Source organism: Tauraco erythrolophus, chromosome 10, assembly GCF_009769465.1.
Source record: "Tauraco erythrolophus isolate bTauEry1 chromosome 10, bTauEry1.pri, whole genome shotgun sequence".
NCBI lineage: Eukaryota > Metazoa > Chordata > Aves > Musophagiformes > Musophagidae > Tauraco > Tauraco erythrolophus.
The window spans coordinates 25,274,434-25,297,863 of record NC_141474.1 but is presented as its reverse complement, the minus strand read 5'-3'; the positions used below and the strand labels follow the sequence as shown (position 1 = coordinate 25,297,863).

Genomic DNA, 23,430 nt, shown 5'->3' with positions numbered 1-23,430 from the left:
CTGAGCTTTTCATTGCTCACTGGAAGTTGCTAGCTTGTCCCAGCCATCTCAAATTCTTTGAATAGCGCAGGGGCAGTAAATGAGTCAGCTCATAAGCAGGTGTACCTCAGCAGATCACAGCCTTCAAACACAATTGTATCGAAAAACCAGTTATGAACCATTTGGTTTATAGGTGAAATGGCTGGCAAACATTAAAGCCCTCCAACTTCTGAAGTCACAAGTGCATCCTCCCCTCTGGGAGCCTCCGATTTCCCAGGTCAAACCACCAAGTTATGCTTTACAAGTGGTCACAGGGAGGGCAGCCAAACGGTGAGCCTGGAACAAGACAAGAATTCACACCTCGGGCTCCAAATCCCAGTGTTTAACTCTTCTGCTACTGCAGCTCCAGGCAGGACGCAGGGATTTAGCATTTACGTAACGTCGTCACATGAAAAATGACACCATTCATGCCACCATACCTCAATATTTCCAACCATGTGGCAAGCGAACGGACAGTTTCCAATCAGGGTAAGAAAGACAAAAAGTTATCTGAGCCTGTCAAGTTTTAGGTATCACCAACATGTCCCTCCCCTGTAGTCTCCATCACATAGATGGGAAAAACTATTCCCAAGAATAATAACTAGAACAAAAGAAAAGGAATAAAGAGAAAAATTTCCATTAAAAAAGAAATGAATTCTGGGAAACTCATTCATTCATTCAATGTGAGATGTAGATCACAATTCAGTTGCCGAAAGATTACCTACTCAAAATTCACCATTTCACATTATGCATAATGATACAGTCACAAAGTTGTTCTGTTACTCATTATTCCTGAATTGCTTATCTACATTGTTTCCAAAAGTGACATTATACTGTCTTCCAGTCAAGTCTGACCAATTATTTAGCACATTTAAGAAAGCAGAACCTGTACCAAATCAAGCACCAGGAGTCTATCACTTGCTGCAAAACCAGAACAATTTCCATATGTCATTCAAGCTGAATATAGTCCTCTTCATTAATCCTCTGACATTTATCAAATAAGAAATTCTCACTATAACAAACTCTAAAAACCTGGATCAAGTGACTTTAAACTAAAAGGAAATTTAAGTAGAGATAGGAAACTATCACCAACTCTTGACAAGCCTTGAGGCATATAAAGAACTTCAACAAGCTTGAATTCTGAAATGTTTTTTATCTTCCTTAAAAATATGGAACTCCTGTTTACAGGTGTTGCCCTGCTGTTTTAAAATATACGTACGCTTCAAAATCCAAAACACAGGTGATATGGGGCGGTGCGTGCCGAGAATACATCCTTATGCTATAGAAGGGATTTCTGCACCTGCCTTGAAGTAGAAAGACCGGAGTTACAAGACTCTCATCACGACACACCAGCAATCCCAACACATAAGAAAAAGAACCACAGTCTAACAGGAGACCCATTCGAACAAGGCAGATAACGCCATCCCCACCTTCGGTGAAGGTGAGCTGGCCAGCACCCTGCAACGCCCGGGAAGCTCATCTGCTTACTATAGCTGAGGGCGCTGCACACCAAATTGCACTCACACACCCAAACAAGCCATAGATTTAAACACAGGTGTCTCCTCATCCTCTGCAACAGCTTATACAAAAAAGTCTTTAAATAGAGGCAGGCAACCCTCCCAGTACATTTGTTGAATGTCTATGTATAACATATTCTTGTTACTTACCACAGTTATTGATTAAATGCTTGTTTCCTAGAATAGGGGTTTTATGTAAATAAATTAATGTAGTCCTAAATTATATCACAGATGTCCATAAAATCCTAATTATATAAAACTCGTAACATTATAATTACACACTGATCAAGTAATTATGCACTGTGCTCAAACACTGAGTGTTTTGGAGCAACATTAGGTTTCCCATTTTGTTTTACTTAAATCAGATAGCAAGGATCTGACCACCACTGATTCAGAAATGGTGACCAGATTTTGTACAAACTAGAAAAAAAATCCATGAAACTATTCTGCAAAGCTATAAAAAAATAAGTTATTGTCAATAGAGTTTATTAAGGCTAGAACCTCCAAGAGAAAACAGTCCTATAAAAATAACCTCTACCATATATCCCTATAAGAACATGTTCCACAACCATAAACAAATGAATCCATTTCTCGAAGTATTGAAAGTAGTCTGTATCTTGCTGAAAGCGATACAGAAAGTGCCACATTTTTTGAAACAGGGAAATGCATGTTCCTTTAATCTCAAGGCCCATCACTTCTAAGTTACAACAATTAATTCATGACATCTTTTAAGCAATTTGATCTAAAGAAATGCTGTAAATCTATATTTCGATTAAAGGACAAATATGGGTGTACAAAGACTTGCCAACTCATAAAGAGGACCAGCTGTGAAACATGGCCTCATTTTCTTCTTCAGTAACATGACTTCCCTGCTACCCCTAGAAGAGTGCAAGCCAGATCCCAAATATGAGAGCCAATGCTTCAGTCTAATTTTGGACATCATTCTCTTCTTCCTAAAGATACATGACCTTAATTCCAACCCACAGTTGCATCAACTATAGCAGTCTTATTTCACCTGCTATCGATTTATTTTTATTGTAATCATGCTACTTCACATTTCCTTTTACTTTTGTGAAAGGTTTACATTATTTTTAATTGCTCAAAGGCTATATATAACATATTTTCACTCTTAATTAGATTAGCTCTTTCAGAAGCCATGAACTTCCATGCTAGCTGTAGAACACCCTTGTTGTCAGATGCACCAACAAGTTGTCCATCCATCCATGTAAAAATATCAACATCTTGAAAAACAGGGAAGGGGAAACCTATGTAGATACTCGTAAACATAAAGATGATAGAAAATGAGAAAGATTTAACATTAAGGCACACGCTTTTCTAGTTACATTTACCACCAGCTCCTAGTATCACTTTTATAGTCATGGAAATGAGCCACAGCCTGGCTAACCTGAGGGTGTTAAGCTGAGTAGATCAATGATGGTCGTAACTCGCCAAGATAAACCTTTGCTCTAAGCAAGCAGGAATGGCTATCACTGGTGCTGTTACCAAGTAAACAAAACTACAACAAAGAAAGACAGGATAAAACAGGATCAAAAGCTGCACAGGTGAAAGTAACAGGACGAAAATAAAAAGTTATTATAGTAGACCTATGTTCTTACACAGAGCTATGTATCTGTGAATCATCAACCATTCAGTATTTAGAGAGCAGATGGCTGGAAGGTCTCCATATGTGAAAAAGATTATTATCAAGATGAGTCCATAGTAACAGCGGAATATAACTCGACACTAAGACTTTTATACGACCTATTCTTAAAGAGAAAATTATTCACTGGCCCATGTCAAAAGTCTGAAGATTGGAGAAGTCTCAGCAGAAAAAAAGCGAAGTTCCAAAAAGGCTTTTGAAAATAATCGATAATCATTAGACCTCCTCTCCAAAAAGAACCGTTCTCGATTGACTTTAACAGTAATCTAATTTTGATAATTAATTACTACTTATGAGTCTGTTAAATTAGCCCTAATGCTAAACAGCATTTAATCACATTTAATCACCCTTGTAAAGGAACATTACCCAATACCAGCTTTTAAATAACAAAAAATATTTTTAAATTACATCAATGACAATGACACTAAAATGTTGAGACTGCTCTTTAGTCACTGCCCTGCCCTCCACTGCAAGTGCTGCCAAAATGAGCACCATCGTAAGAATTTTCACCAAGTGCTGCCCAACGTGCAGAGAAAGTGGCAGGCACACTGGCCAACCACTTCTCTCTTCATGGCAGGGCAAAACACATCAAGTTCAGACACACACAACCTGATTTCCACCCAACAGATGTAGGATACGTTACTCTCCATCAGAGGGACAGATGTCTAAAATAGCTCAACTTCACATTTTCTGGTTACTCCTGGCAGAGCTGGCCAGCAAAAGCAACGTCCCTCTGAAATAGCAGTCTAGATTCAGGGGCTATTGAATTACCACCTGATGAGTAACTGAAATTTGACCAGCTACATCCACGCTGCAGCATGTGAACTTCAAAACCAGCCCTCTGACAGCTCTGCTGGCTCAAGTTTTAAGTAGGTACCACTGAGCTCCGATTTCACAGCCGCACACACAAAGATCTCTAGCTTGTGTTAGCCTTTGTCAGTGACTATCTCACTGGGAGAACTTTCTCCTTAGTGAAGAAGCTGAAGGTTTCCACTGGGGCTGCTGATGGTCATACATGTTCCATAATAGCACAATGTGGAGGAAGGGCTATTCCTGAAGGAAAAATACATCAGCCAAGCTCTAAAATGCTTTCATACAAACTGAGCTGTTTTGGACTTTTTTCAGTTTACAAACTCTTGTAGTATCTCATATTTAAGCCTCCTAACAACAGGCTTGATTTTATTCATTATCTTTAGTAGATCCTGTGTCTGGAGACAGAGGCTTCAGCCCGCTAGCTTCTGTAAGAAACCAACATGGATTTACAGTGCAGTACATAAGCACAGAGCCGCTACTCCAGGCACAGATTTTTAGGGACGCTACGCTAGGCTGGTTTACCTTTAAGATGGTTTTCTTGACATCAGCAATACCTGTGAGGGTTCCTTCGGTCCATGGTACCAGTTGCACATGCACTCAGAAGCTAGCACAAGGTACAACCAGGAATTTGCATGCACACACGGTAAGCAGGTTTCCATTCCTCAATTAATTTTACATTCTTCTCTACGTAAGGCCTTAAACTACACATGAACTAGAAAAATTTGTACCAATAAGCAACATCAAGCTGAACTCTAAGTGACTGGAAGTAAATTACAACTACAAAGCTGTTTCCTTCTGTTAGATATTATTCTCTCAAACTATAAAGCTGGTAAGTCCATTCACGGTTACACCAACACCAAACTGTTAGAAATTCCTAGTTGATACCTCTCCTTACCTCCACTGAAAAGGATGGCTGTAGCATGGACTAGACGGATTGCTCTGGGCTTGTGAGTTCAGGTAAAATACTAGAGGAGATGTAACAAGTGCACAGTCAGCACTAAATGGGAATTTAAGGTGCTGCAGACCTGGAGCAGATGTAGGAGAGAACATGTGCTGATGAACATCACTTCCTCGGCAGTGGGAGTACAAAGGAGAGGAGATTCTGACAAGGTACCACGGTAGAAAAAAAATAAAATAGGGTCAATATCACATCTTCTGTTTCAATTAAAAAAAAAAAAAAAAAGATAATTCCAGAATACAAGTTATATCTTCTTAATAAGCGCAATAAACTAAGTCAGTCATCCTTTCAGTTACCATCCAAATCCAAATGTATTTTTCAGTCAATATAATATCTAGTCAATATTATTTTTCCACTATGAAAATCTTGTAACCATCCTTTTTGTAGTGCTTTCCAGGCTTTCTGGAACACACACCACTTTCAATCCTTAATGTTAAACATTTAATTGAGAAAAATTAACAAAGTTGATAATGGCACCAGTAACAGACGTGGACCATTCATATCACAGCCTTCACAGTTTGGGAGCCATGGTTCCACACCGTGGCTGTGGCAACAACAGAGATAGGCAACTGTGAAAACATCAATCACATGAACTATTAACCAGAAAACGACATTTAGCACTGACAATGTTTTGTAACAACAACTAATTAAAGCAGAAAGCAGCACTGCAAAATGGCTTTATTTTAATTTTAGCAATAGGGAAACTGAGGCACAAAGAGCTTAAGTGACTCGTCCATAGCACACCTATGGCAGCATCAGGATCACAGCTGAGGACACTGATTCCCAGCTCTGTGCTTAGTTCTGTAAACTATACTGCTTTTGCAGGGTTAGCAGCCAACATATATTCGTATACACAGAGAGCACAGAAAATTTCTCAAAATAGCTGCTTTCCAAAAAGCTGCAAACAGACTTCTACACAAATATAAAAAAGAGCTTCTAACACCTACTTTATTGAACTATACACGATGAGATGTCCTTCACTAGAAATAAAGTAAAAGTTAACTTAACAACTATTGGTAATATAAAGTGTACTTACGTGTTAGAAAACAAACTAGTACCATTGTAATTTTACAGCTATAAATCTGATTTTGATTGAGGGATGAAAAAGAGTTTCTGTTTACCATATTCAAGCATAAAAGCGAGCAAAGAGAAATCCGGGACATGCTTCAGTTTTGTTCAGTATTCAGACATTTTACATTGAAAGTCCTGAAGTCAAGCATGTTGGTCAATGTTCCTTGCTTTAAATTTCCTAATGAATCCAAATACTTATCAGTAAGTAACCTTTACGTATTGGAAACCCTTCCCACTAGCAATTGCTGCTTAAACAGCTGATGAGCTTTACAGTCCGCAGACAGAAAAGGTTAAGCCTGCCTCTTACCCTGCTCCTGCCATCACCGATTATATGATGGATTCATTTAACCTCCTCTACTTATACACATAGTATTAAATATATAATTTCCTTAATTTTAACTAATAAAATAATAAAAATAATTATGAACATCATAAATAGCAGTTCTCATTAGTAGATTTCAAAGCATTTATAAAAGATGCAACCATTAAAAAGGAATTGCTTGTTTAAAATTCATTTGTAGAAATACATGTGGCGATATAAAGATTTTTTGCTTCGAATCTGAAAGTTTTCAAGAGCATTCTTAATTTAGAAAGATAATAAAGGGCAAAGGTTTCTGTAGATTTGAGCCCTGTGACTGTTCTATGGCAGATTATTAAAAGTACTTTTTAAATCTGAAGAGTGATCAAACTAGAAAGACAGAGTTACAAACATTCATTTGTAATGACAAATGTGGCAAAACCTAACCACAACATACCCCATTTAAAAACACCTAAATATTGCTCTTTTTTGGCTATACTTTATGGTAAATGCTCCACAAGAGTAAAATGTTAAAGCTTCCAAATGAAATTTCATGTACAGCCAAATAAATATGACAGATAAAGGAAGTTCTAACAAATAAAAGCTATGCCTACTGGCCACAGAAAACTCTGGCTTGCTTTTCTTCATAGTTTCAATTTGAAATGTTTAAGTGCAATTTATTTTTCACAACAGTCCTTACTGGATCCGCAGAGACGGGGCTCCAAGTCTCTGTTTCCTCCGTTTCATCATTGTGCTGATACACTGTGCTTCTTCCCAGCATAAGAGGCTTAGAGCCAGGAAGGAGAGCCCACCGTTATCACTCCAACGCAGAGCACAGAACAATCAGTGCAATTCCAAGCTCTTCACGTACTCCCAGTGTCATAAAGACCTCAGGAGTTCAGTAATGGTCCAGATTAATCACACAGCTCATGTCAAAAACCTGATTATTTAAAAAAAAAAAAAATCTTCTATGAGTCTATTCACAGCATCCAGAGAAAGGAAATGAAGCCCACCAGTACGAAACGAAGGCACAGAAAAGTCCAGGACACAAACTCGCTATCTGACCCGTCACGCAGCCAGCAACCGAGTCCTGACACCCTCCGGCTGAGCCCACAGCAAATCAGCGACAAACCTCTGGGCTTCAAGGAGCAGGAACAGTCGCTCTCACCAAATCAAAATGAAAGCGTAAAGCCAAAGGCAGTGATGGCACACTTGAAAGGATTCTGGCAGACATCTCGCATAGCAGCTTGAAAACTCACACTGCAATAGGAACAGAGTCCCTGCTCCCACCCAAAGCCCTTGCAGAGTCATCAGCGGTGCAGAGCAGCTGTTCCCGACCCGCGGGGGAACATGGAACCATCCCTTTTTCAGAAATCAATCCCCTTAAGAACACACACAACTTTAATCTTAAAACGTCTTCCTGTAACTCCCAAGCTGTGTTTCAGCTACAAACTTTATGGATTTTAGCACTGAAAACAGAGCAACAGCAATTGCAGCAGCCTGGGGAGCCAAATGCTGAAAGAGGGGGTGGGGGAAACACCTTCATTAGGAGACAATGTTCCCTTGTACAATGCAAGTCTTGCGTTTTTGTTTACGAATGGCCATTTCAATCAGCTCAAAATCAATTTCATGCTATTAACAAAACTTTCCCAAAACGACATCCAACATTTTTTAAATGTGTATTTGTAAGCAGGTAGCTTTCCTCAAAAAAAAATCCAAATACATATCTTTGATAGACTTCAAAGTGTTAAAGACTGTATTTAGGCAGGTAAGGACTGCTATTCACAAGTACTCATCAACCAAGTCAAATTCCAGGTGACAATTCATATCTTCAGATCCTCCCATCATTCAAATCACAGCAGGAGCATCCCACACTACAAGATCACAACCTCTCAACAGCTATTTCCCATCAGGAGAACCAACTTCCAGTCTCTAGAGTAAGGTCCAGGGTGCCCAGGGTGGCTGTTCCTTAAACAACCAGAGCCCCTGCCCTTCACTCAGTGCCTTCAGAGTAAGAAAGCACAGCAAGCAACAAAAGGTACAAATTTGGTATATTATGTATAATTTTATTATACTTCTTAAATGAGAACTGGGATTAAGTAGTGGGAACTTGATAATAAAATCTGCACGAAAAACTTTTCTCACTTTTAAATCCTTGACAAAAACCTCCATAAACTCTTTATCTCTGAGATTACAGTATATACAGAACACTAACCCCCTCCTCCCCCCTTACTAAATCACTTTTATAGAAACAATGCTTTCAAATTATTTTTAAAGCCTAATCTGCAAACAGCAACACTCCTACGGAACCCTGCAGGAATGATCATAGAATGGTTTGGTTTGGAAAGGACCTTAAAGATCACTTAGTTTCAACCCCCCTGCCATGGGCAGGGACACCTTCCCCTAGATCAGGTTGCTCAAAGCCTCATCCAACCTGGCCTTGAACACCTCCAGGAATGAGGCATCCACAACTTCTCTGCACAGCCTGTGCCAGTGCCTCACCACTGTCAAAGTGAAGAATTTCTTCCTTAGATCTGATCTACAACTACTCCCTCTCAGTTTAAAGCCATTACACCCTGTCCTATCACTACATGCCCTTGTCAAAAGTCCCTCTCCAGCTTTCTTGTAGGCCCCCTTTAGGTACTGGAAGGCAGCAAATAAGATCACCCCAGAACCTTCTCTTCTCCCGGCTGAAGAGCCTCAACTCTCACAGTCTGAAGACAGGCACGTTCCACCTCCAGAGCCAGCCTCGCATATTGGCTTAAGAGCACTGGGTTGTTTCTGATGAACTGCTTGTGAGCTGCTTCCACGCAGCTCAAAGAAGGATGGAGTGATTAGAAAATACCACCTCTTTCTCTCCCAATCTATACAAGGTATCATGAGCAGAAAGCATTGAATGGAGGCATTATTTCTTACTCTATTTTCAGATTCAAGACAGAACAGAGCACAAAAGTAGCAAAACTCCCTACTCCTTTTCAGAACCATTTTTCTCTCCATTTCCAGCCCTTTGGCTTCTCCACACTTGAGGCACAGCACTTGCTCCTTGCAGGCAAATGGGATTGATCGATCCCCAGCAGAAATGCTTACCCACCAAGACAAACAGAAATGGAATGATATACTCCATTTCACTGCAGATTCAGAGGAAATTCCCACAGCACCTGAGCATGGCAAGATAAAGACATAAACCAGCACCAAAGGTCAGAATTCTTTTTTCCTGCCATCAAACTCCTCGTTGTTTCCAAGGTCTAAGCATTAAAAAGAATACAAGTAGAAACTGGTATGAACTGGTATTCAGCATATCCTCCCAAAGAAATTCCTTGGTGTGTTTGTGTGCTATTTTACTGTCAGGAAGCTGGGGGTTAAGTTTAACAAATTATGATGAATGTTTAATGAAACACCCTATGAAATGTCTAGGGCTGTAGAAACTAAGAATCTGTGGAGGTTTACAGCTAGAAGGGGAGAGCAGAGCAGGAGGGAGAGAAAGAGAGAAAACGAGCCCCACAGTGGACATAAATTGCCTTAAAAAAAGATTAGAAGGAATAAAAACCACCATAAAAGCCTTGCACATGTCTTTAGCAAACACTATTATGTTGCTGACCACATTTCACAAAGGTAGACATAAAATACTATTTCTTATCAGCACCTATCACCATCAAAACAGCAGGTTTTAATATTTGATCTATTTAAATGTGTATTTTTACCGGATATATTCTGGATTATAATGTTTTTCATCTTTCTTATGCCTCCATGTTCTCTTTGCACTTGTACACAGACTTTAAAAGTGTATTTGATACAGATGGTTGACAGCAGAAAAGAACTAACAAAAATAACTTGCATCTGAAATTAAAAACTGTTTTAGCAAATTTAGTTTGCTGAGAAAATTACTCTTTTCAAATTTAGATATAATGTGGGAAAGCAATATTTTCTTTTCAGAAAATTCTACGTTTAGACAGAACAAAAATTACAGCAACCCAAGCTAGTAACTCTGCCTAAGAAACCATGAGGATTTCAAATATAAATCCATATTTTTCATAAAAAACCTGCACGAGACAATAAAGTTCATGTTATAAACAACCAAATTCATTGAAAATGGGGTACTGAACACGAAACCAGATGGCTCAAATGCAACCCCAACTCAATTGAGTGACTGCTGATTAGGCAAGGAGGCAATCAGAAGAAATAGCAAGCTCCAGGATGGTGTTGCGCATCCTGCAGCCGCCATGAAAATCTGCAGTTTACAGCCTGGTCTTCCGGATACTGAGCTGCTGTTACACACATGAGCGCACACGAGCGCTTCATCGCAAGCCTCATCTTGCTGCACCGTCCCCACCTTTGTCCCTTCAAGTCTGGGACGTCTCCCATGCGCTTCAGGTGCAGGTGCACTTCAAAATCGTTTGAAAGCTGACGCAAACAATTCAAAAAACAATCTCTGTACACGTTGCAGCACCAATAGAACAGAATGGAGTAATAGCTGAAAATAATTAAACCACTTCCACTAATAGGATGGAGATCAAAGTTTGGGTCCATCATTTCACATGCACTATTTGAAATTAAAGAAAATATTCATGAACGGTAATTATTTTTTGTGAACAAAGCATGAGAAAAACATAACCAATATATTTATATGCATAATTTATTAAAGGAAAACTTTGAACTCTGATTATTGAACCACACCAGAGACAGACTATAACTACTTGTTCCTGTTCTCGTATTATTCAACCTCTTTGCAGCCTACAGCTCAGTTCAGTATAATTTCCCCCTACAGAAACACACATACTTTAAGCACACTAACAACAAAATGGTATCTAAATAATCAGGTATTCCTCTTAATGTCACCCTGCATACAATTCCCCCGTCTGTTTTACGTGCCTGCTCACTCTGTGCTGATTATTTCAAGACTAGACTGCGAGATCTCCAAGGGCAAAGTCATCATTTACGGTGTGCTCATCTTCCCTTCTGCTAATATGGAAGAAGAGTTGCTAATCAGCAGACTTCACAAGGCTCCATCCCACCATTCGGTCTGTTCAGCTTCTACCCAAGACTTTCTCTAGATGACAAAATTTCTCATCATCTCCTGTCAAAAATACTGACATCTAACTTCACTCCTTCTTTTCCTTTACAAACGCAGCAACTGCTGCGGTCCATGCCTACAATCAGTTGATGCACAATGTACTGACCCAAGTAAATATGAAGCAATATGAGTCAGATAAAGTCAGAAGCATTGTCAGGAAGAACTCACCCTTTCCATTCAGCGATGGCAAACACCCTAGCTAAACCACAGTCTAAAACTTTTCTAACTCAACAATCAATCAAAACAATCACCTAGCAAGCAGCAAGAATCAAGTATTCCTTCTGCTTCTGGCTGGCTGGAAAACAATGACTTCCTCCCCAAATATGATCTTTTTACAGTAGTAAATGCACCCCAGCGTCCAGAGTAGCACACGGAAAAATGCTGAGTGGATGTATATTTCTGTATAATACAATTGCTACCAAACTGCTACAAAGGCTGGAATTTGTGCAGAAAACGGATGCACCTCTGGCTCCAAGCCAGGTACTTCATCCTTCCGTCAATTCCTGCTTCTGCTCCTGTCAGTGAAGAAAAGTCAATGAATGACAGTCAATGAATCAAGATCTAGCTACATCCATAACTATCCCTACTCATTAGCTACAGTACAACAACAGCTTTTCAGAATAAATTTTATTTTCAGAAGTTATTTTTGCTTATAAGGTTCACTGTTAAATTGATTCAAGCGGAGAAAAGCCTCCAGAAGAACTGAGAACTGCCTGCGGTCTGTATTTCACTGCACATCATTAGGCCATCCTTTGCGACAGAACGGTTGAACAAATGCATACATATTATATTTTTTATACATATATACACACACATAATTACTCTCTTTCTTGACATAAATTTCTCTAAGTCCTGATTTGAAGACTAAGAGTGGATTTTTTTTTAAATCAAGTAAGCATTCTGATACTGGGATATGCAAATGATGGACATCAGCTCCACAAGACCCTGTTCAGTGAGTCTATTAAAAGAAAAAAAAGTCTATTAAAAGATTAAAGAATCTGTAATTTCAGAAACCACAATCAAATAATCAACTAGATAACACAGGCAACTAACTGAAGACATTTCAATTCTTCATAGATTTTCAGTCTCGCTAGTAGCTGCAACCTTGTGCTTAAAATTTATGGCCTGGATCTTCCTGATACAGGTTGCTAAATTTCTTCACATAATGATGGCTTAAAAGGCACTCACTTGTGAAAGAAAACTAAAGTGAAGTAATGAAAACTGCAGGTGTTAGGTCAATATAAAAATAAAACATTCAGTCATTCGGCTTAGTTACTACTAAATAAAACACTACACATTCGAAGCACTTTATTTGTATCTCAGATATTTCAAATGTAAATACATCAGTAGTTTTGTTCATACCCACCTCCACGCTTGACCGAGGGAAGGGAATATCTCTGGCATCCTCAATTTCAATTCCAAAGGTTTTGTACAAAAATATGTAAGTTACATTAAACAAAAAACGTACTGGCAACTCACCGGTCCACCATCTGTTCAAACAACCTTCACAGTCTTCAAATCATGAGCACCACCTCTTTTAAAAATCTATCAAATATAGTCAAGCTAGCCTTTAAGCCATACGAGTTTAAAAATAAAAAATTCAGTCAGTGTTTCATGTTCTTTAAATAACTCCCTGACTCGTTTACCATTGTCATATGAACTACACAAAAAGACCTGGTCATGCCCCATTTTAAAAAAAAAGGCCTTTTGATCAGTTGCATTGTTCAGCCCTGAATCACTGGCACTTTCCAAACACTGCATTATCCAAAAGCTGTTTCTTATACAAACGGGAGAGCTTACATTAAAAGACTGAAAATCATTTCTCATTAGAACCAGAAACTGAAGGAAGAAAGGTTATATGCGTTTGCTGAGCTTCATGCCTGTAGCCTACAAGCTTTGGGAAACAATTTCAAATCATAATGCAACAGCAGGCAGTACAAAAGCTTTCTCTTTTATATAATGCAATCAATAACACAATTTCTTCCACCATAAATTTGAAAGCATAGCAGAAGCTAACTTCTCTCATAATATCATTGAAACACAGTTAGTTTACTAAAATTCTTTAAACATAATTTTTTTTAAAAAAAAGAAAAATCGCTATTTGTTTAAACTGCATTTTTAAAAGTGTACTTTTTCTGACATTTGCTACTTTGTCAAAATATGTCCGTTACACTGACTGCTCCACAAACACCTGACCTGCATGGTCCAGGAACTGTGTACTTAGATTTCTGTCAACAGACTGTTTGAAGAGCAGTGATCAAAGTTGTCCATATCACATAAATAATCAGTGACTTCTGCGGAGTCACTTCAGCGACGTCAGTGCAAGCAACACTCAACACCGCATCTACCTCCATATCAGCATCAGCTCAAGCTGATAATTAGAGGTAAACTTACACTACTACTACTTTTCCTACTACACTTAAGGAAATGAATAGAGTCTCAGAGAAATGCAGGCTAGCTGTTTTCCAAGTGCATGACAGATTCTTGAAAATGCTAACAGAGAAAACAGAATATCTGCCTGTTTACATTATTTCCACAACTGAGCAGATATGCATGTTCAAAACAAACTAAGTGATGAATAAAGAATAAAGATACTTACAAGCTTCCTCTTCTGGGTAGACTGAGCTCCTTCTGAAAAAAAAAAAAAGGATGAAAACCTTGAGTTAATATCACTTGTTATAATGTATCACTCATTTATTTATCAGTAAATGACTGAGGAGAAATTGATAAGCAGCTGGCCATTTCTGAACACATGCTCGGTGTATAACTGCGCACAGCACTGCTGCGCGTTAAGAGGTGAATCTGCACCCCTTCGTCGCACAGTAAACTGGGGTACAAAAGCTACTCGTTTTGTCTGAGCAATCATTGCCTTTGCACTCACAAAACCATAAGCCTCAACAGAGCAAATGTAACTTCGAAATCCAAGCCTAAACACAGATAAGACAGTAATTAATTCTGTCCTACGCACCACATCAGCATCGTATCAGAACCACCAGTATGCAACACGCCCAGCACCTGCTGCATGTATGTTCTCACATCCTCACCAAAAGGAAAAAATTAATGCAACAGACTGGCTTTGGGTTTGTTATTTTTAAACGTACACATTACTTGTGTTATATATTATCACAAAAAAATCCCAGGCCAATGAATCCACTCTGACTTACAAGCAACATTTTGAACCTAACCAGCAAAAGCAAAGGGATTTTCAGGTTTTTATTTAAGTGAATCGACCACGAGCACCCTCAAGGCACAGACAGCGATGGATACAGCACCACGAGACACGGCCCAGCCGTGCTTGGTTCGGTTTCCCAGGTCCATCTCAGCTCAGCGCTGCTGCCGCCGGCTCCTGCGCTTCCGCCGGGCGACAGCAGGTGGGAGCCGCCCGCCGCCCGCGCCTCCCGCTCCGCTCCGCTCCGCACCGCCCCGGCGCGACGGGAACATCACACGGGCCGCTCCCGGACCGGCAGCACGCCGGGCGGAGCCGACACCGACACCGGCCGCGGCCGACGCGCCGGTGCCGGAGCGGGCAAGCGGAGACCCCCTGGTGCTGGTCCAGGGCTGCTTCGGCTTTTCACAACAAAACGGGAAGGAACAATACAGTAAATTTCCATTTCTGACTTGCAGGATACTGGTCTATGTGCTGTATTTTTCATCCCCACTACGAAAAAAAAAATAAAATATGTGTTTTCACGGAATATTGAAAAAAGTCAATAGAAAAAAACAAATTCATAAAATCTGGTAACCTCTTTCCGTATTTAGTTATGGGGTGCCTGCTGACTTAAATGACTAACAATGTTATTGACAAACTGTCGATGGCTGGTCTGTTAAGTAATACATTGGACATAACTTAGCAAAGTTGTTCAAAGATATCAAAAAGTTACAGCTATTAGAACTAAAAAAAACAAATTTAAAAAATAATTAAATCTTATTATTTTCAAGTATGTTCTCTACAATTTGAAATTTCATTACAGTTTAACAGTACTGAGCAAATTTCATGTGTGAATTATCACAAGGCTGACAGCTTACAGCATCAAGAAACAAATTCCTGTCATCAGACAAACTTGTCAAGACCTAATCAAAACATTTCAAGTATGTAAGATAATAAATCATTAGCATCTATAACAGGTTGTGTGTTTTATATTCTAAAAAGGTACTTCTTCCACTTTCATTTGTTAAAAAGCATTAGTTTCCAATTGTGAAGTCTACATAGCAATGACAGCTTTTTGCCACTGCAAATGGATAAACAGGTAAGATATAGTTATTATGGATCATTCCATTTGTGTATCTAGTACATTACCTATACATGTGTATATATCTCTCACATCATATGAGCAGATGCATTTAATTTATCCACTTTAAAGAAGATCTGATATAACAAAAGTGCTTAACAGAGGGTACTTTTTCTATTCAAATGGCGCATTTCCATTTATTCCAACACAGTCAGCCCCAGAAATTTTCAGAATGAATGTATAAAGCTCTGGAATTTCACAGAACTGGCTGAAAGAGGAAAACAGCGACCTTTAAATCTCTTTATCTACCTTCTAATTTTCAAGCCTTTAGGGTTCATTTTTACAAGCTTTGCTCTAGTCATGAGGGCTGAAAAGTCACTTAAAGAGAGAATGCTTCCTTGTAGCAGCACGGCTCCAGCGATAGACTTACACACATACACCACAGGAATCGTGATCCAGCAACAGGAGCGGGCAAATCTTTTCCTTTCCTCTGCTGTACACTTGTTTTAATCACACATTACCTTTAATACTTCCTATAATGTAGCTAATTCAGGATTAAATGCATGCAAGGTTAAAGAAGGCCTGATCTGGGATTTGTTCCTGAAATCATCTTTTGAAATCTGTGATCAAATGAGTTTCCAAAAAAGGAGGAAAAAGCACCAGCAGATGACATCTCAATGCAACTGAAATATTATTCTATCCATGTAGCAATTGCTTTCATTGTGCACCTCCACCTTGACAAACACAGTGCAGCTGTGGAATCAATAGGCAGTAGCTCAAATTTAATACCTCTGTGGTCTTGACAACAAAGAGCACAATCAAAACAATCAATTTTTATACCTGTTGTTCCACTGCCTCATTTCGTGTTAGTCTTAAATTCCCCTTCAAAAACCCCTATGAGCCACACACCATGCTGTGCCCGAGTCTCGCAGCACTTTTCCTGTCCTCTGGAGAAAGGCCAAACCTGCACCCTCCCAGCTCTGCACCCTTTTGTGCTTCTCCAAAGCAGGGCTGGTACAGCACTTCTTAACAATCCTCCAAACCAGATCATGAATGGTGGAGCCAACGCAACAGCATCAGAGCTGGAAGTTACACGACTGTGAGCAGCATATTTATGAGCTTGGCTTTTCCTGAATCACCGGTGAGATAGTGTCTAAAACAGTTACATCCCAGGGAAGAAGAAAGAAAGAAAATGCCTGGAAATGGAAGCAAGAGTGAGCAGACTGCAGGCAGGGCTGATGGCCTATTTCAGGGCACTTATTTGAGGATGTCCACTGTCAGGAGAACATTGCAGATCTCCAGGGGACAGAATGGACAATGAAAATGCCTACCAGAGATGGGGATACGCTCACAGGGTGGAGACGCAGCTGGGTCTTAAGACAGCTTAACACTTTCATGTGTGCAATGGGACCAACTGAGAGTTTACATTTAAAAATGACAAGGTAGTTCCAAACATACAAAGTAGCACCACAAAAACACTGATTAAATAATCATGCGAAACGTAAAAGAAAAGTCCAACGGCATTTCACAAATACCCTACGAAGGCGAAACTCTGCTCAGAGTCAGTCTTGTAGAATAAAGGTTTTAGATAGTAAATGATGAGGGAGGTGGTGTGATCTGACTGGTTTCCACCCACTCCACGAAGGAGTTTGGCGTTACGTTTCCACGGATCCTGAAAAACTAAATCACATTTTAAGAGGTAAGATAACTAATAAAAGAGTACTGAGCTGAGACTGCTTGGTCTGAAACACTATTTACAGGGTGCAGCTGTAATCCTTTAAGGAAACATGCTAGTTTATCCCAAAGGACATTTTACATTTAAGACCACTCCTCTGATGAGAATGACACATGAACATTCAGGATTTCAAACCGCCTCTTCCGACAGCACATCCGCCTCTCTGAGCACTTTTGCTGCCAGTACCTATATATATTACCATTATTACTTCAGCCAGCCTTCGTGCCACCTGCTCTCTAGGTCAACAATATAACTCTCAAAGTAGAGGCTTGCATTTATATTTGATTTATATGAAGTGATAAATAACACAACAAAATTTTAAAAGCTTGTTGCACATTATTCACATAGAACTTTCAGAAGCGGAAACAATTAACTACTTTCACAGATCGTAAAAAAATAAGGAGTGTATTAAATCTTGAAGTACCCAAATGACGGGAACAGACTGTTCTGAAAGTTAATTTTTTGTATCATTTCCATATTTCAAGGCATTATTATCAAACATGCAACTTGATCTCTAACATGACCAAAGAAGAAGCAGATTTTCAGACAACTAGTTAAAAATGAACCTTGGGAAAGAAACTGAGCATCATGGAATTTATAGAAAGCTGGTTTGAATACCTTCCTTCAAAAGAGTTGCTTATATTTGTTTCCTTTTGTCTTAAGTTTATTGTCTCTGATCATGCAGATATAAAATCAGTTGGACACCATAACACACACAGTTCAGGTTTCACAATAGGACTGAATCCTCACTGGCCCTATCTTTTTTGAGGCAGCAAGGAAGTCCAAGGACGAAACATATTGGACGTTTTAAGCATCACTTTTCTGTTTACACAGTATATTGTTTAGTGCATAGGTACTGAAAATATATTCTATTGTAACCTCTTGTATACAGAAACTGCGTCTGAAAACAGGAATGTTTCAGGGAGCAGAAAGAGTGGTGGCTTTTTGCATGCGTATAAGTACACAATAGGAAGCAGAAATAAAGTCTGGAAATCTATTTGTTCATTGACCTACAGTATAATTCATATCTTTTAAATGGGTATGTTACGTTATAAAAATGTGAAGAAACCAGGAGCCCATCACTCAAAATTGTCACTTTCTCTCAGTCTTGTAATTTGTCCTTGAATATGTAGCTGCGCATATGGCACAGACCCACAGGCAAAGTTGGATGCTAGAGTCTGCACTGATGGCAGCTTAAATGTAGTCCTTTCAAATTAAAGTGAGAACCATCACTACACTCAGGATGTTCCATATTTTTGCCAGACAGCATGATTCCTGAAATTGCCTATGACCTTGGCTTTCTTGCAAGGTAACTCACTGTCATACCAGCTGGGACAATAGACAAATATTTTTACAGCTAAAACAGTAAATACATTTCAGTTAATAAGTTAATATTTCACAGATGATGAAATTCCACTGACACTCATTGACCTGGTACCATGCACTCATGTTTTAATTTTTTTCCTTTGCTGACTATGTTTGCTTTAGGGTATACTACAAACCAGCAGGGGATTAATTAGATCTCTTTCTATACATAACCATTTGCATTACAGAAATGATATAATGAGGGTTGGAATCTCCAGTTCTGATGGAAAATACAACCTGGCCATGCAAGGACAAACTCTAATCCATCCATCAGATTAACAGGAAGGAATTTTTCATGGTGATTAAAAAAAACACCCCACACTAAGCTTCTCTTTCTCCTATCAGAATCTGTCAAGAAAAATAATTTCCTTCTTTTCACCACATAATTGTAAATGGTTATTAAAAACAGTACTTCTCAATTTCTCTCTCTAGAAATGATTACATCTGAACTTATTTCCCAAACTCATCAGCAAGGAATTTTAAACAGCAGCACTAAAACCGTATCTGTATTGAATGTCAGATTAACTATGGAATATGCTGCAGATATTTTCTATAATTTTCTGACTTTCTAGAAAATAACTCAGGATCATACTGTTAGATCATCTGCTTAGCTACAGGGATGCTTAAAATACAGAAATGAATACCTGAGCTCTTTCCAATATCATTCAAAATACTGAGAGGACACAGAGTTTAATCCCCAGACCTTTCTCCACAGTGTATAGAATTATGTCTGCAATCACATGAATTTTGAATTGCCATGGAAATCTTAGTCCCAATGCATCTCCCTGAATTTCCAGTACCAGCCAAACTGCTTGTAACTGCTCTTTCCTAAGAAATCTCACCTGGTGTAGTGGAGGATGTCCCTGCCCATGGCAGGGGGGTTGGGATTAGATGATCTTTGAGGTCCCTTCCACCCCAAACCATTCTATGATTCTATAAGGTTCCAGGGCCTTCAGGACAATGTGCATAGCATGAGAATAGTTAACAGTATACCTGTTCACCCAGTGTTATCCAAAACATCCTACAAGTTCAAAGCAAATTAAACGTATTATTTGGCTTAGTTCTCTACCTCAACAGAAGTTTTCGTGTCAGTAGAAATGCCTTTTGCGAAGTACATTAACATATAAAACCAAATGGGGAAAAAACCTCAGCTGTTAACTAACAGGCAACCCTATTTCACTAAATAATCAGTCTTCAAACCCACGGGTCATGAATCAACCAATGATGCATTTAACATTTTTAGCATCTTCCAGCCTTTCTCTTCTCTTCAGCTTAGAAATCCCTTTCTAGTCAGGGGAAAAAAAAAAAAAAAAGAAAAAAAAAGAAAGAAAAAAAGAAAAGAAAGAAAAGCCTTTGGGTTTATTTCAAATTATAGTTACTGCAGAAGGAATAAAGCTAAAAGCCCTTTAAACTTTAAGCAAAATTCTCAAACACAGCAAATTACCTCCCCCACCAGCTCTCCTGAAGGGGCAAACAAAGTTCTTCTTTTGTAGGTAAAGCTTAAGATCCAGGCCATATCTGTGCATTAACCTGTCAAGAATATATGGCTCCAAAAGTTGCCTGCTAACCTTTCCTATCACTTAACTTCAGGGCTTTCCATAAGATTAAGGGTATTGGTTACTTGACCTAAAATAATTCCAGAATACATCTCAAAACAGACAAGAATTCCCACTTTTCTCAGAAATATTTTCAGTGTTCAGTCCCAGATAGATAGATAGATATAGATATATATAGAGATATATATATATATATATATATTTTCTAGTCAGCTGAAGTGCCTATTCCATATTTTGGACGTTGCATCATGTTTTCAAGCCCAAAATACAACATTACGCAGTACACCACAGGCCAGACTGAACCCACTCATTGTAACAAATACGACTGAAACCGCACATCATGGCTTGGACGGGCAGGTGACAATAAAATGATATATGCAAACCACATTCCCAAGTGAACGGAGAGTTGCCCAGCCCCAGGAATAATCCAGCTGCCACAGCTGAGCTACAGATTACTCGAGGAGTGGGCGTCTGCAGCCCAGGGCAGGGTGGTACACACACATCCCTCGCTAGCCGGAGTGGTGAATGACTTGCAATTCTCCAAGTCTCATTTCCTCCGCAGGATTCATGCCTATCTCTGTTATTTGGGACTAAGAGCACAGGGTTACTCTAATTTCATGCTATCAGTCAAGCAGCAGTCTCTTTCTTTTCACAGTAAAGAAAATAGCTAGTTTCATATTCGATCCCAGGCTTTTCAGCTGAGGTTAAACAGCAAATGGTTTCTGAAAATTAAAGACAACCTCCGAGAACCCTGGTCATATCAAGAATGGCAGGTACAGTAACTCAGCTGTTCAATCCTTAGATGACAACAAACTAATTTACTATCAACTTCATTGTTTTCCCCAAGGCTTAAAAAAAAACTGTAGCAGCAGCCCTCTTCCAATACACTTACCAAACTTATTCTCAAGCGATACATAGCACATAGAATATTATGTTTTGAAGATGTAGTTTCATTTGCAGGAAAAAGTAAATTTAAAGATTACAGCTTGAATTTTGCAACCCAGAGTCCTAGACGTGTTGCAGAAGCATAGAAAAAACAGCAAAGCAGAAGAAAAAAAAAAAGTGAATTTGCTCTCATAACAGACAATCCATAAATTGCAACAGCAGTAGCTTCAGAACTTATTCCCGGAAATAAACAGTAACAGCTACCCAAAATGTGCGGGTGGATCAACAAAATAAAAAGTGAGATAGATGGGAAATAAAAGGCAGGTTATACCTTAAAACTTGAGAAATAACACCCTTAATAAATGCTCCAAATCTTCCTTACATGTATTATATTTTTGCACAAATTAGCCTAAGGGAGAAGGCATATTGAGAAGAATGAAGTGCACAGCTTAGCTCATTAATCTTTCTCATTACTTAATTCTAGTTTTAAAAGGCCATGAAGCAGATTATTGACCCACCCTATGTATGAAACAGCCTGCCCAGCACTGAACAGTCGTCCGAAATAATGGGAGCAACTGTTTGAAACTCTTTCATTTTGCCAGACTCTACCAGTTTCAGAAATTTAAGTCAAAAGGTCACGTTCTACAAAATTTTGGAAAATGCAGAAAAGAGTGTCATCTTGGAGACATACAAGACTGCAACTGTAACACTATTGTTAGAAACTGCTCTTAAAATTACTCTGTCTTGACTTGCACCAAAAATTCCTTCAAGACTGGGCATGCCGTGATCACAAGGAAACAGTCACAGCTGCTAAAAATGCCAGGAGCATTACAAATAAACAAATCCGGTTTTATTCTCTCCCTTGTTGGCTGGTACTAATATTAATCTATGATTAAGTCAGTTGTCATTTCTGCTATACACACATCTACTCCTTAAAAGGTTGTTTCTAAAAGAATTGGAAGTTGGCATCAGGGCTACCTGACCACCAATTTTATTTATTGTAACTCTTTAAACATCCTTTACTGAATTTAAAACTGAGTAACAAAGCCCAGCATAGTTTTGCTGAGTTTGGGGACCCTTCTGGTTCATCCTACATAAAAGTTATATAAAACAATGTGCATCTCACAAAAACTCCTGGACCTGCTCACCAGCTCATATCCATCCAGTGCACTGTTAATATGTACTCTGAACAAAGATCAAAGGTTACAGAGAAAATTATATTGAAACACATTGACTGAGAGACAACCTCCAACACTTTAGTTGAACCAAGAAAAGGTACATGGACAGCTCAATACTAACATCATCAGCAGGTATCTCGCAATAGTCCAAAGGGTTCTGTTTATTCGGTCAGGTTGGTTTCTCACTGACTCCACAGTTGTAAAGCATTTGGAAGCAGACAGGCAGAAATAAAGTTTTGGTGGTTGTTTCTGAGAGGCACTCCACAAGTCTCCAATTGCTTTGTCAATGTTAGGCTAAGACTTTTGACATGTCAACAGAATTTTATCTTTACAATTGTGTATTTCTCAACTAATTTAGACAACATCTGTGTCAGACCAGTCTCCCAAGACAGCAGGACAGCTTGGCAACCCCTGAAATGAGACCAAGTTTCCCAATAGTAAAGCTCTGGGAGAAAGTCCTAGGGAAGATAAACTTTTGAGTTCCTGAAAAAGCCTCAACAATAGAGGTGTCTCCCATCCTCCCCTAAAGCTGCGGCAAGCCCATTCCACATAGATCATGTGAAAACACTCTCAGAAATTGAAAGCAAAAGCAATCAATTTTAAAGATATTTAGTAATTAGTCCTAAAAGGAATTCCAAGCATATAAAGCTTCCTTGCCTTCATCTAGTTTATGACTGATAGCATCTGTAACCTCACGAGGCATCCATTAAGTTCAGTAGTTAATTACATCTGCTCTGACTGGACATTATTTACAGAACAAGCAGATGTAATTTTTCATTGCTTAGCTGGTCTACAGGAGGCACTTCAGCTTACCCCTCTCAAATCGCTGCTTCTCAAGAGAAGCAGGGAAGGAGGGACAGGCTAAGCATGCTCTGATCTTTTTTTGCAAAGGAATAGTTAAAGGCCATCATCTGCTTAAAGAAATCCACACACTGAGCACCATGTGAAAATCTGGAAGAAGCAGGTGCCAGCCAGCATTTACATCTTCATAAGCAGACAATAGAATTTTAACTTCTCCTTTTGCCCTCAAAAGTGATGGTCTCTGATACTGCTTATGTCTGCTGGGCTCCAAACTG

At 39.1% G+C, this 23,430-nt stretch overlaps 1 protein-coding gene across 5 annotated transcripts in view; it reads right to left on the bottom strand.

The window, feature by feature from the left end:
• The window catches only part of MAST2 (microtubule associated serine/threonine kinase 2), a 194,868-nt gene that overhangs the window by 98,174 nt on the left and 73,264 nt on the right, over positions 1 to 23,430 (bottom strand). For 4 of the 5 annotated variants that reach the window (XM_086617847.1, XM_086617848.1, XM_086617850.1 and 1 more), the window contains exon 4: positions 14,006 to 14,037. In XM_086617847.1, the coding sequence (XP_086473973.1) occupies positions 14,006 to 14,037 (32 nt within the window). Of the gene's footprint in view, positions 1 to 4,903; positions 5,111 to 14,005; positions 14,038 to 23,430 lie in introns of all 5 variants that reach the window. The other variant, XM_086617846.1, reaches the window with a different exon arrangement.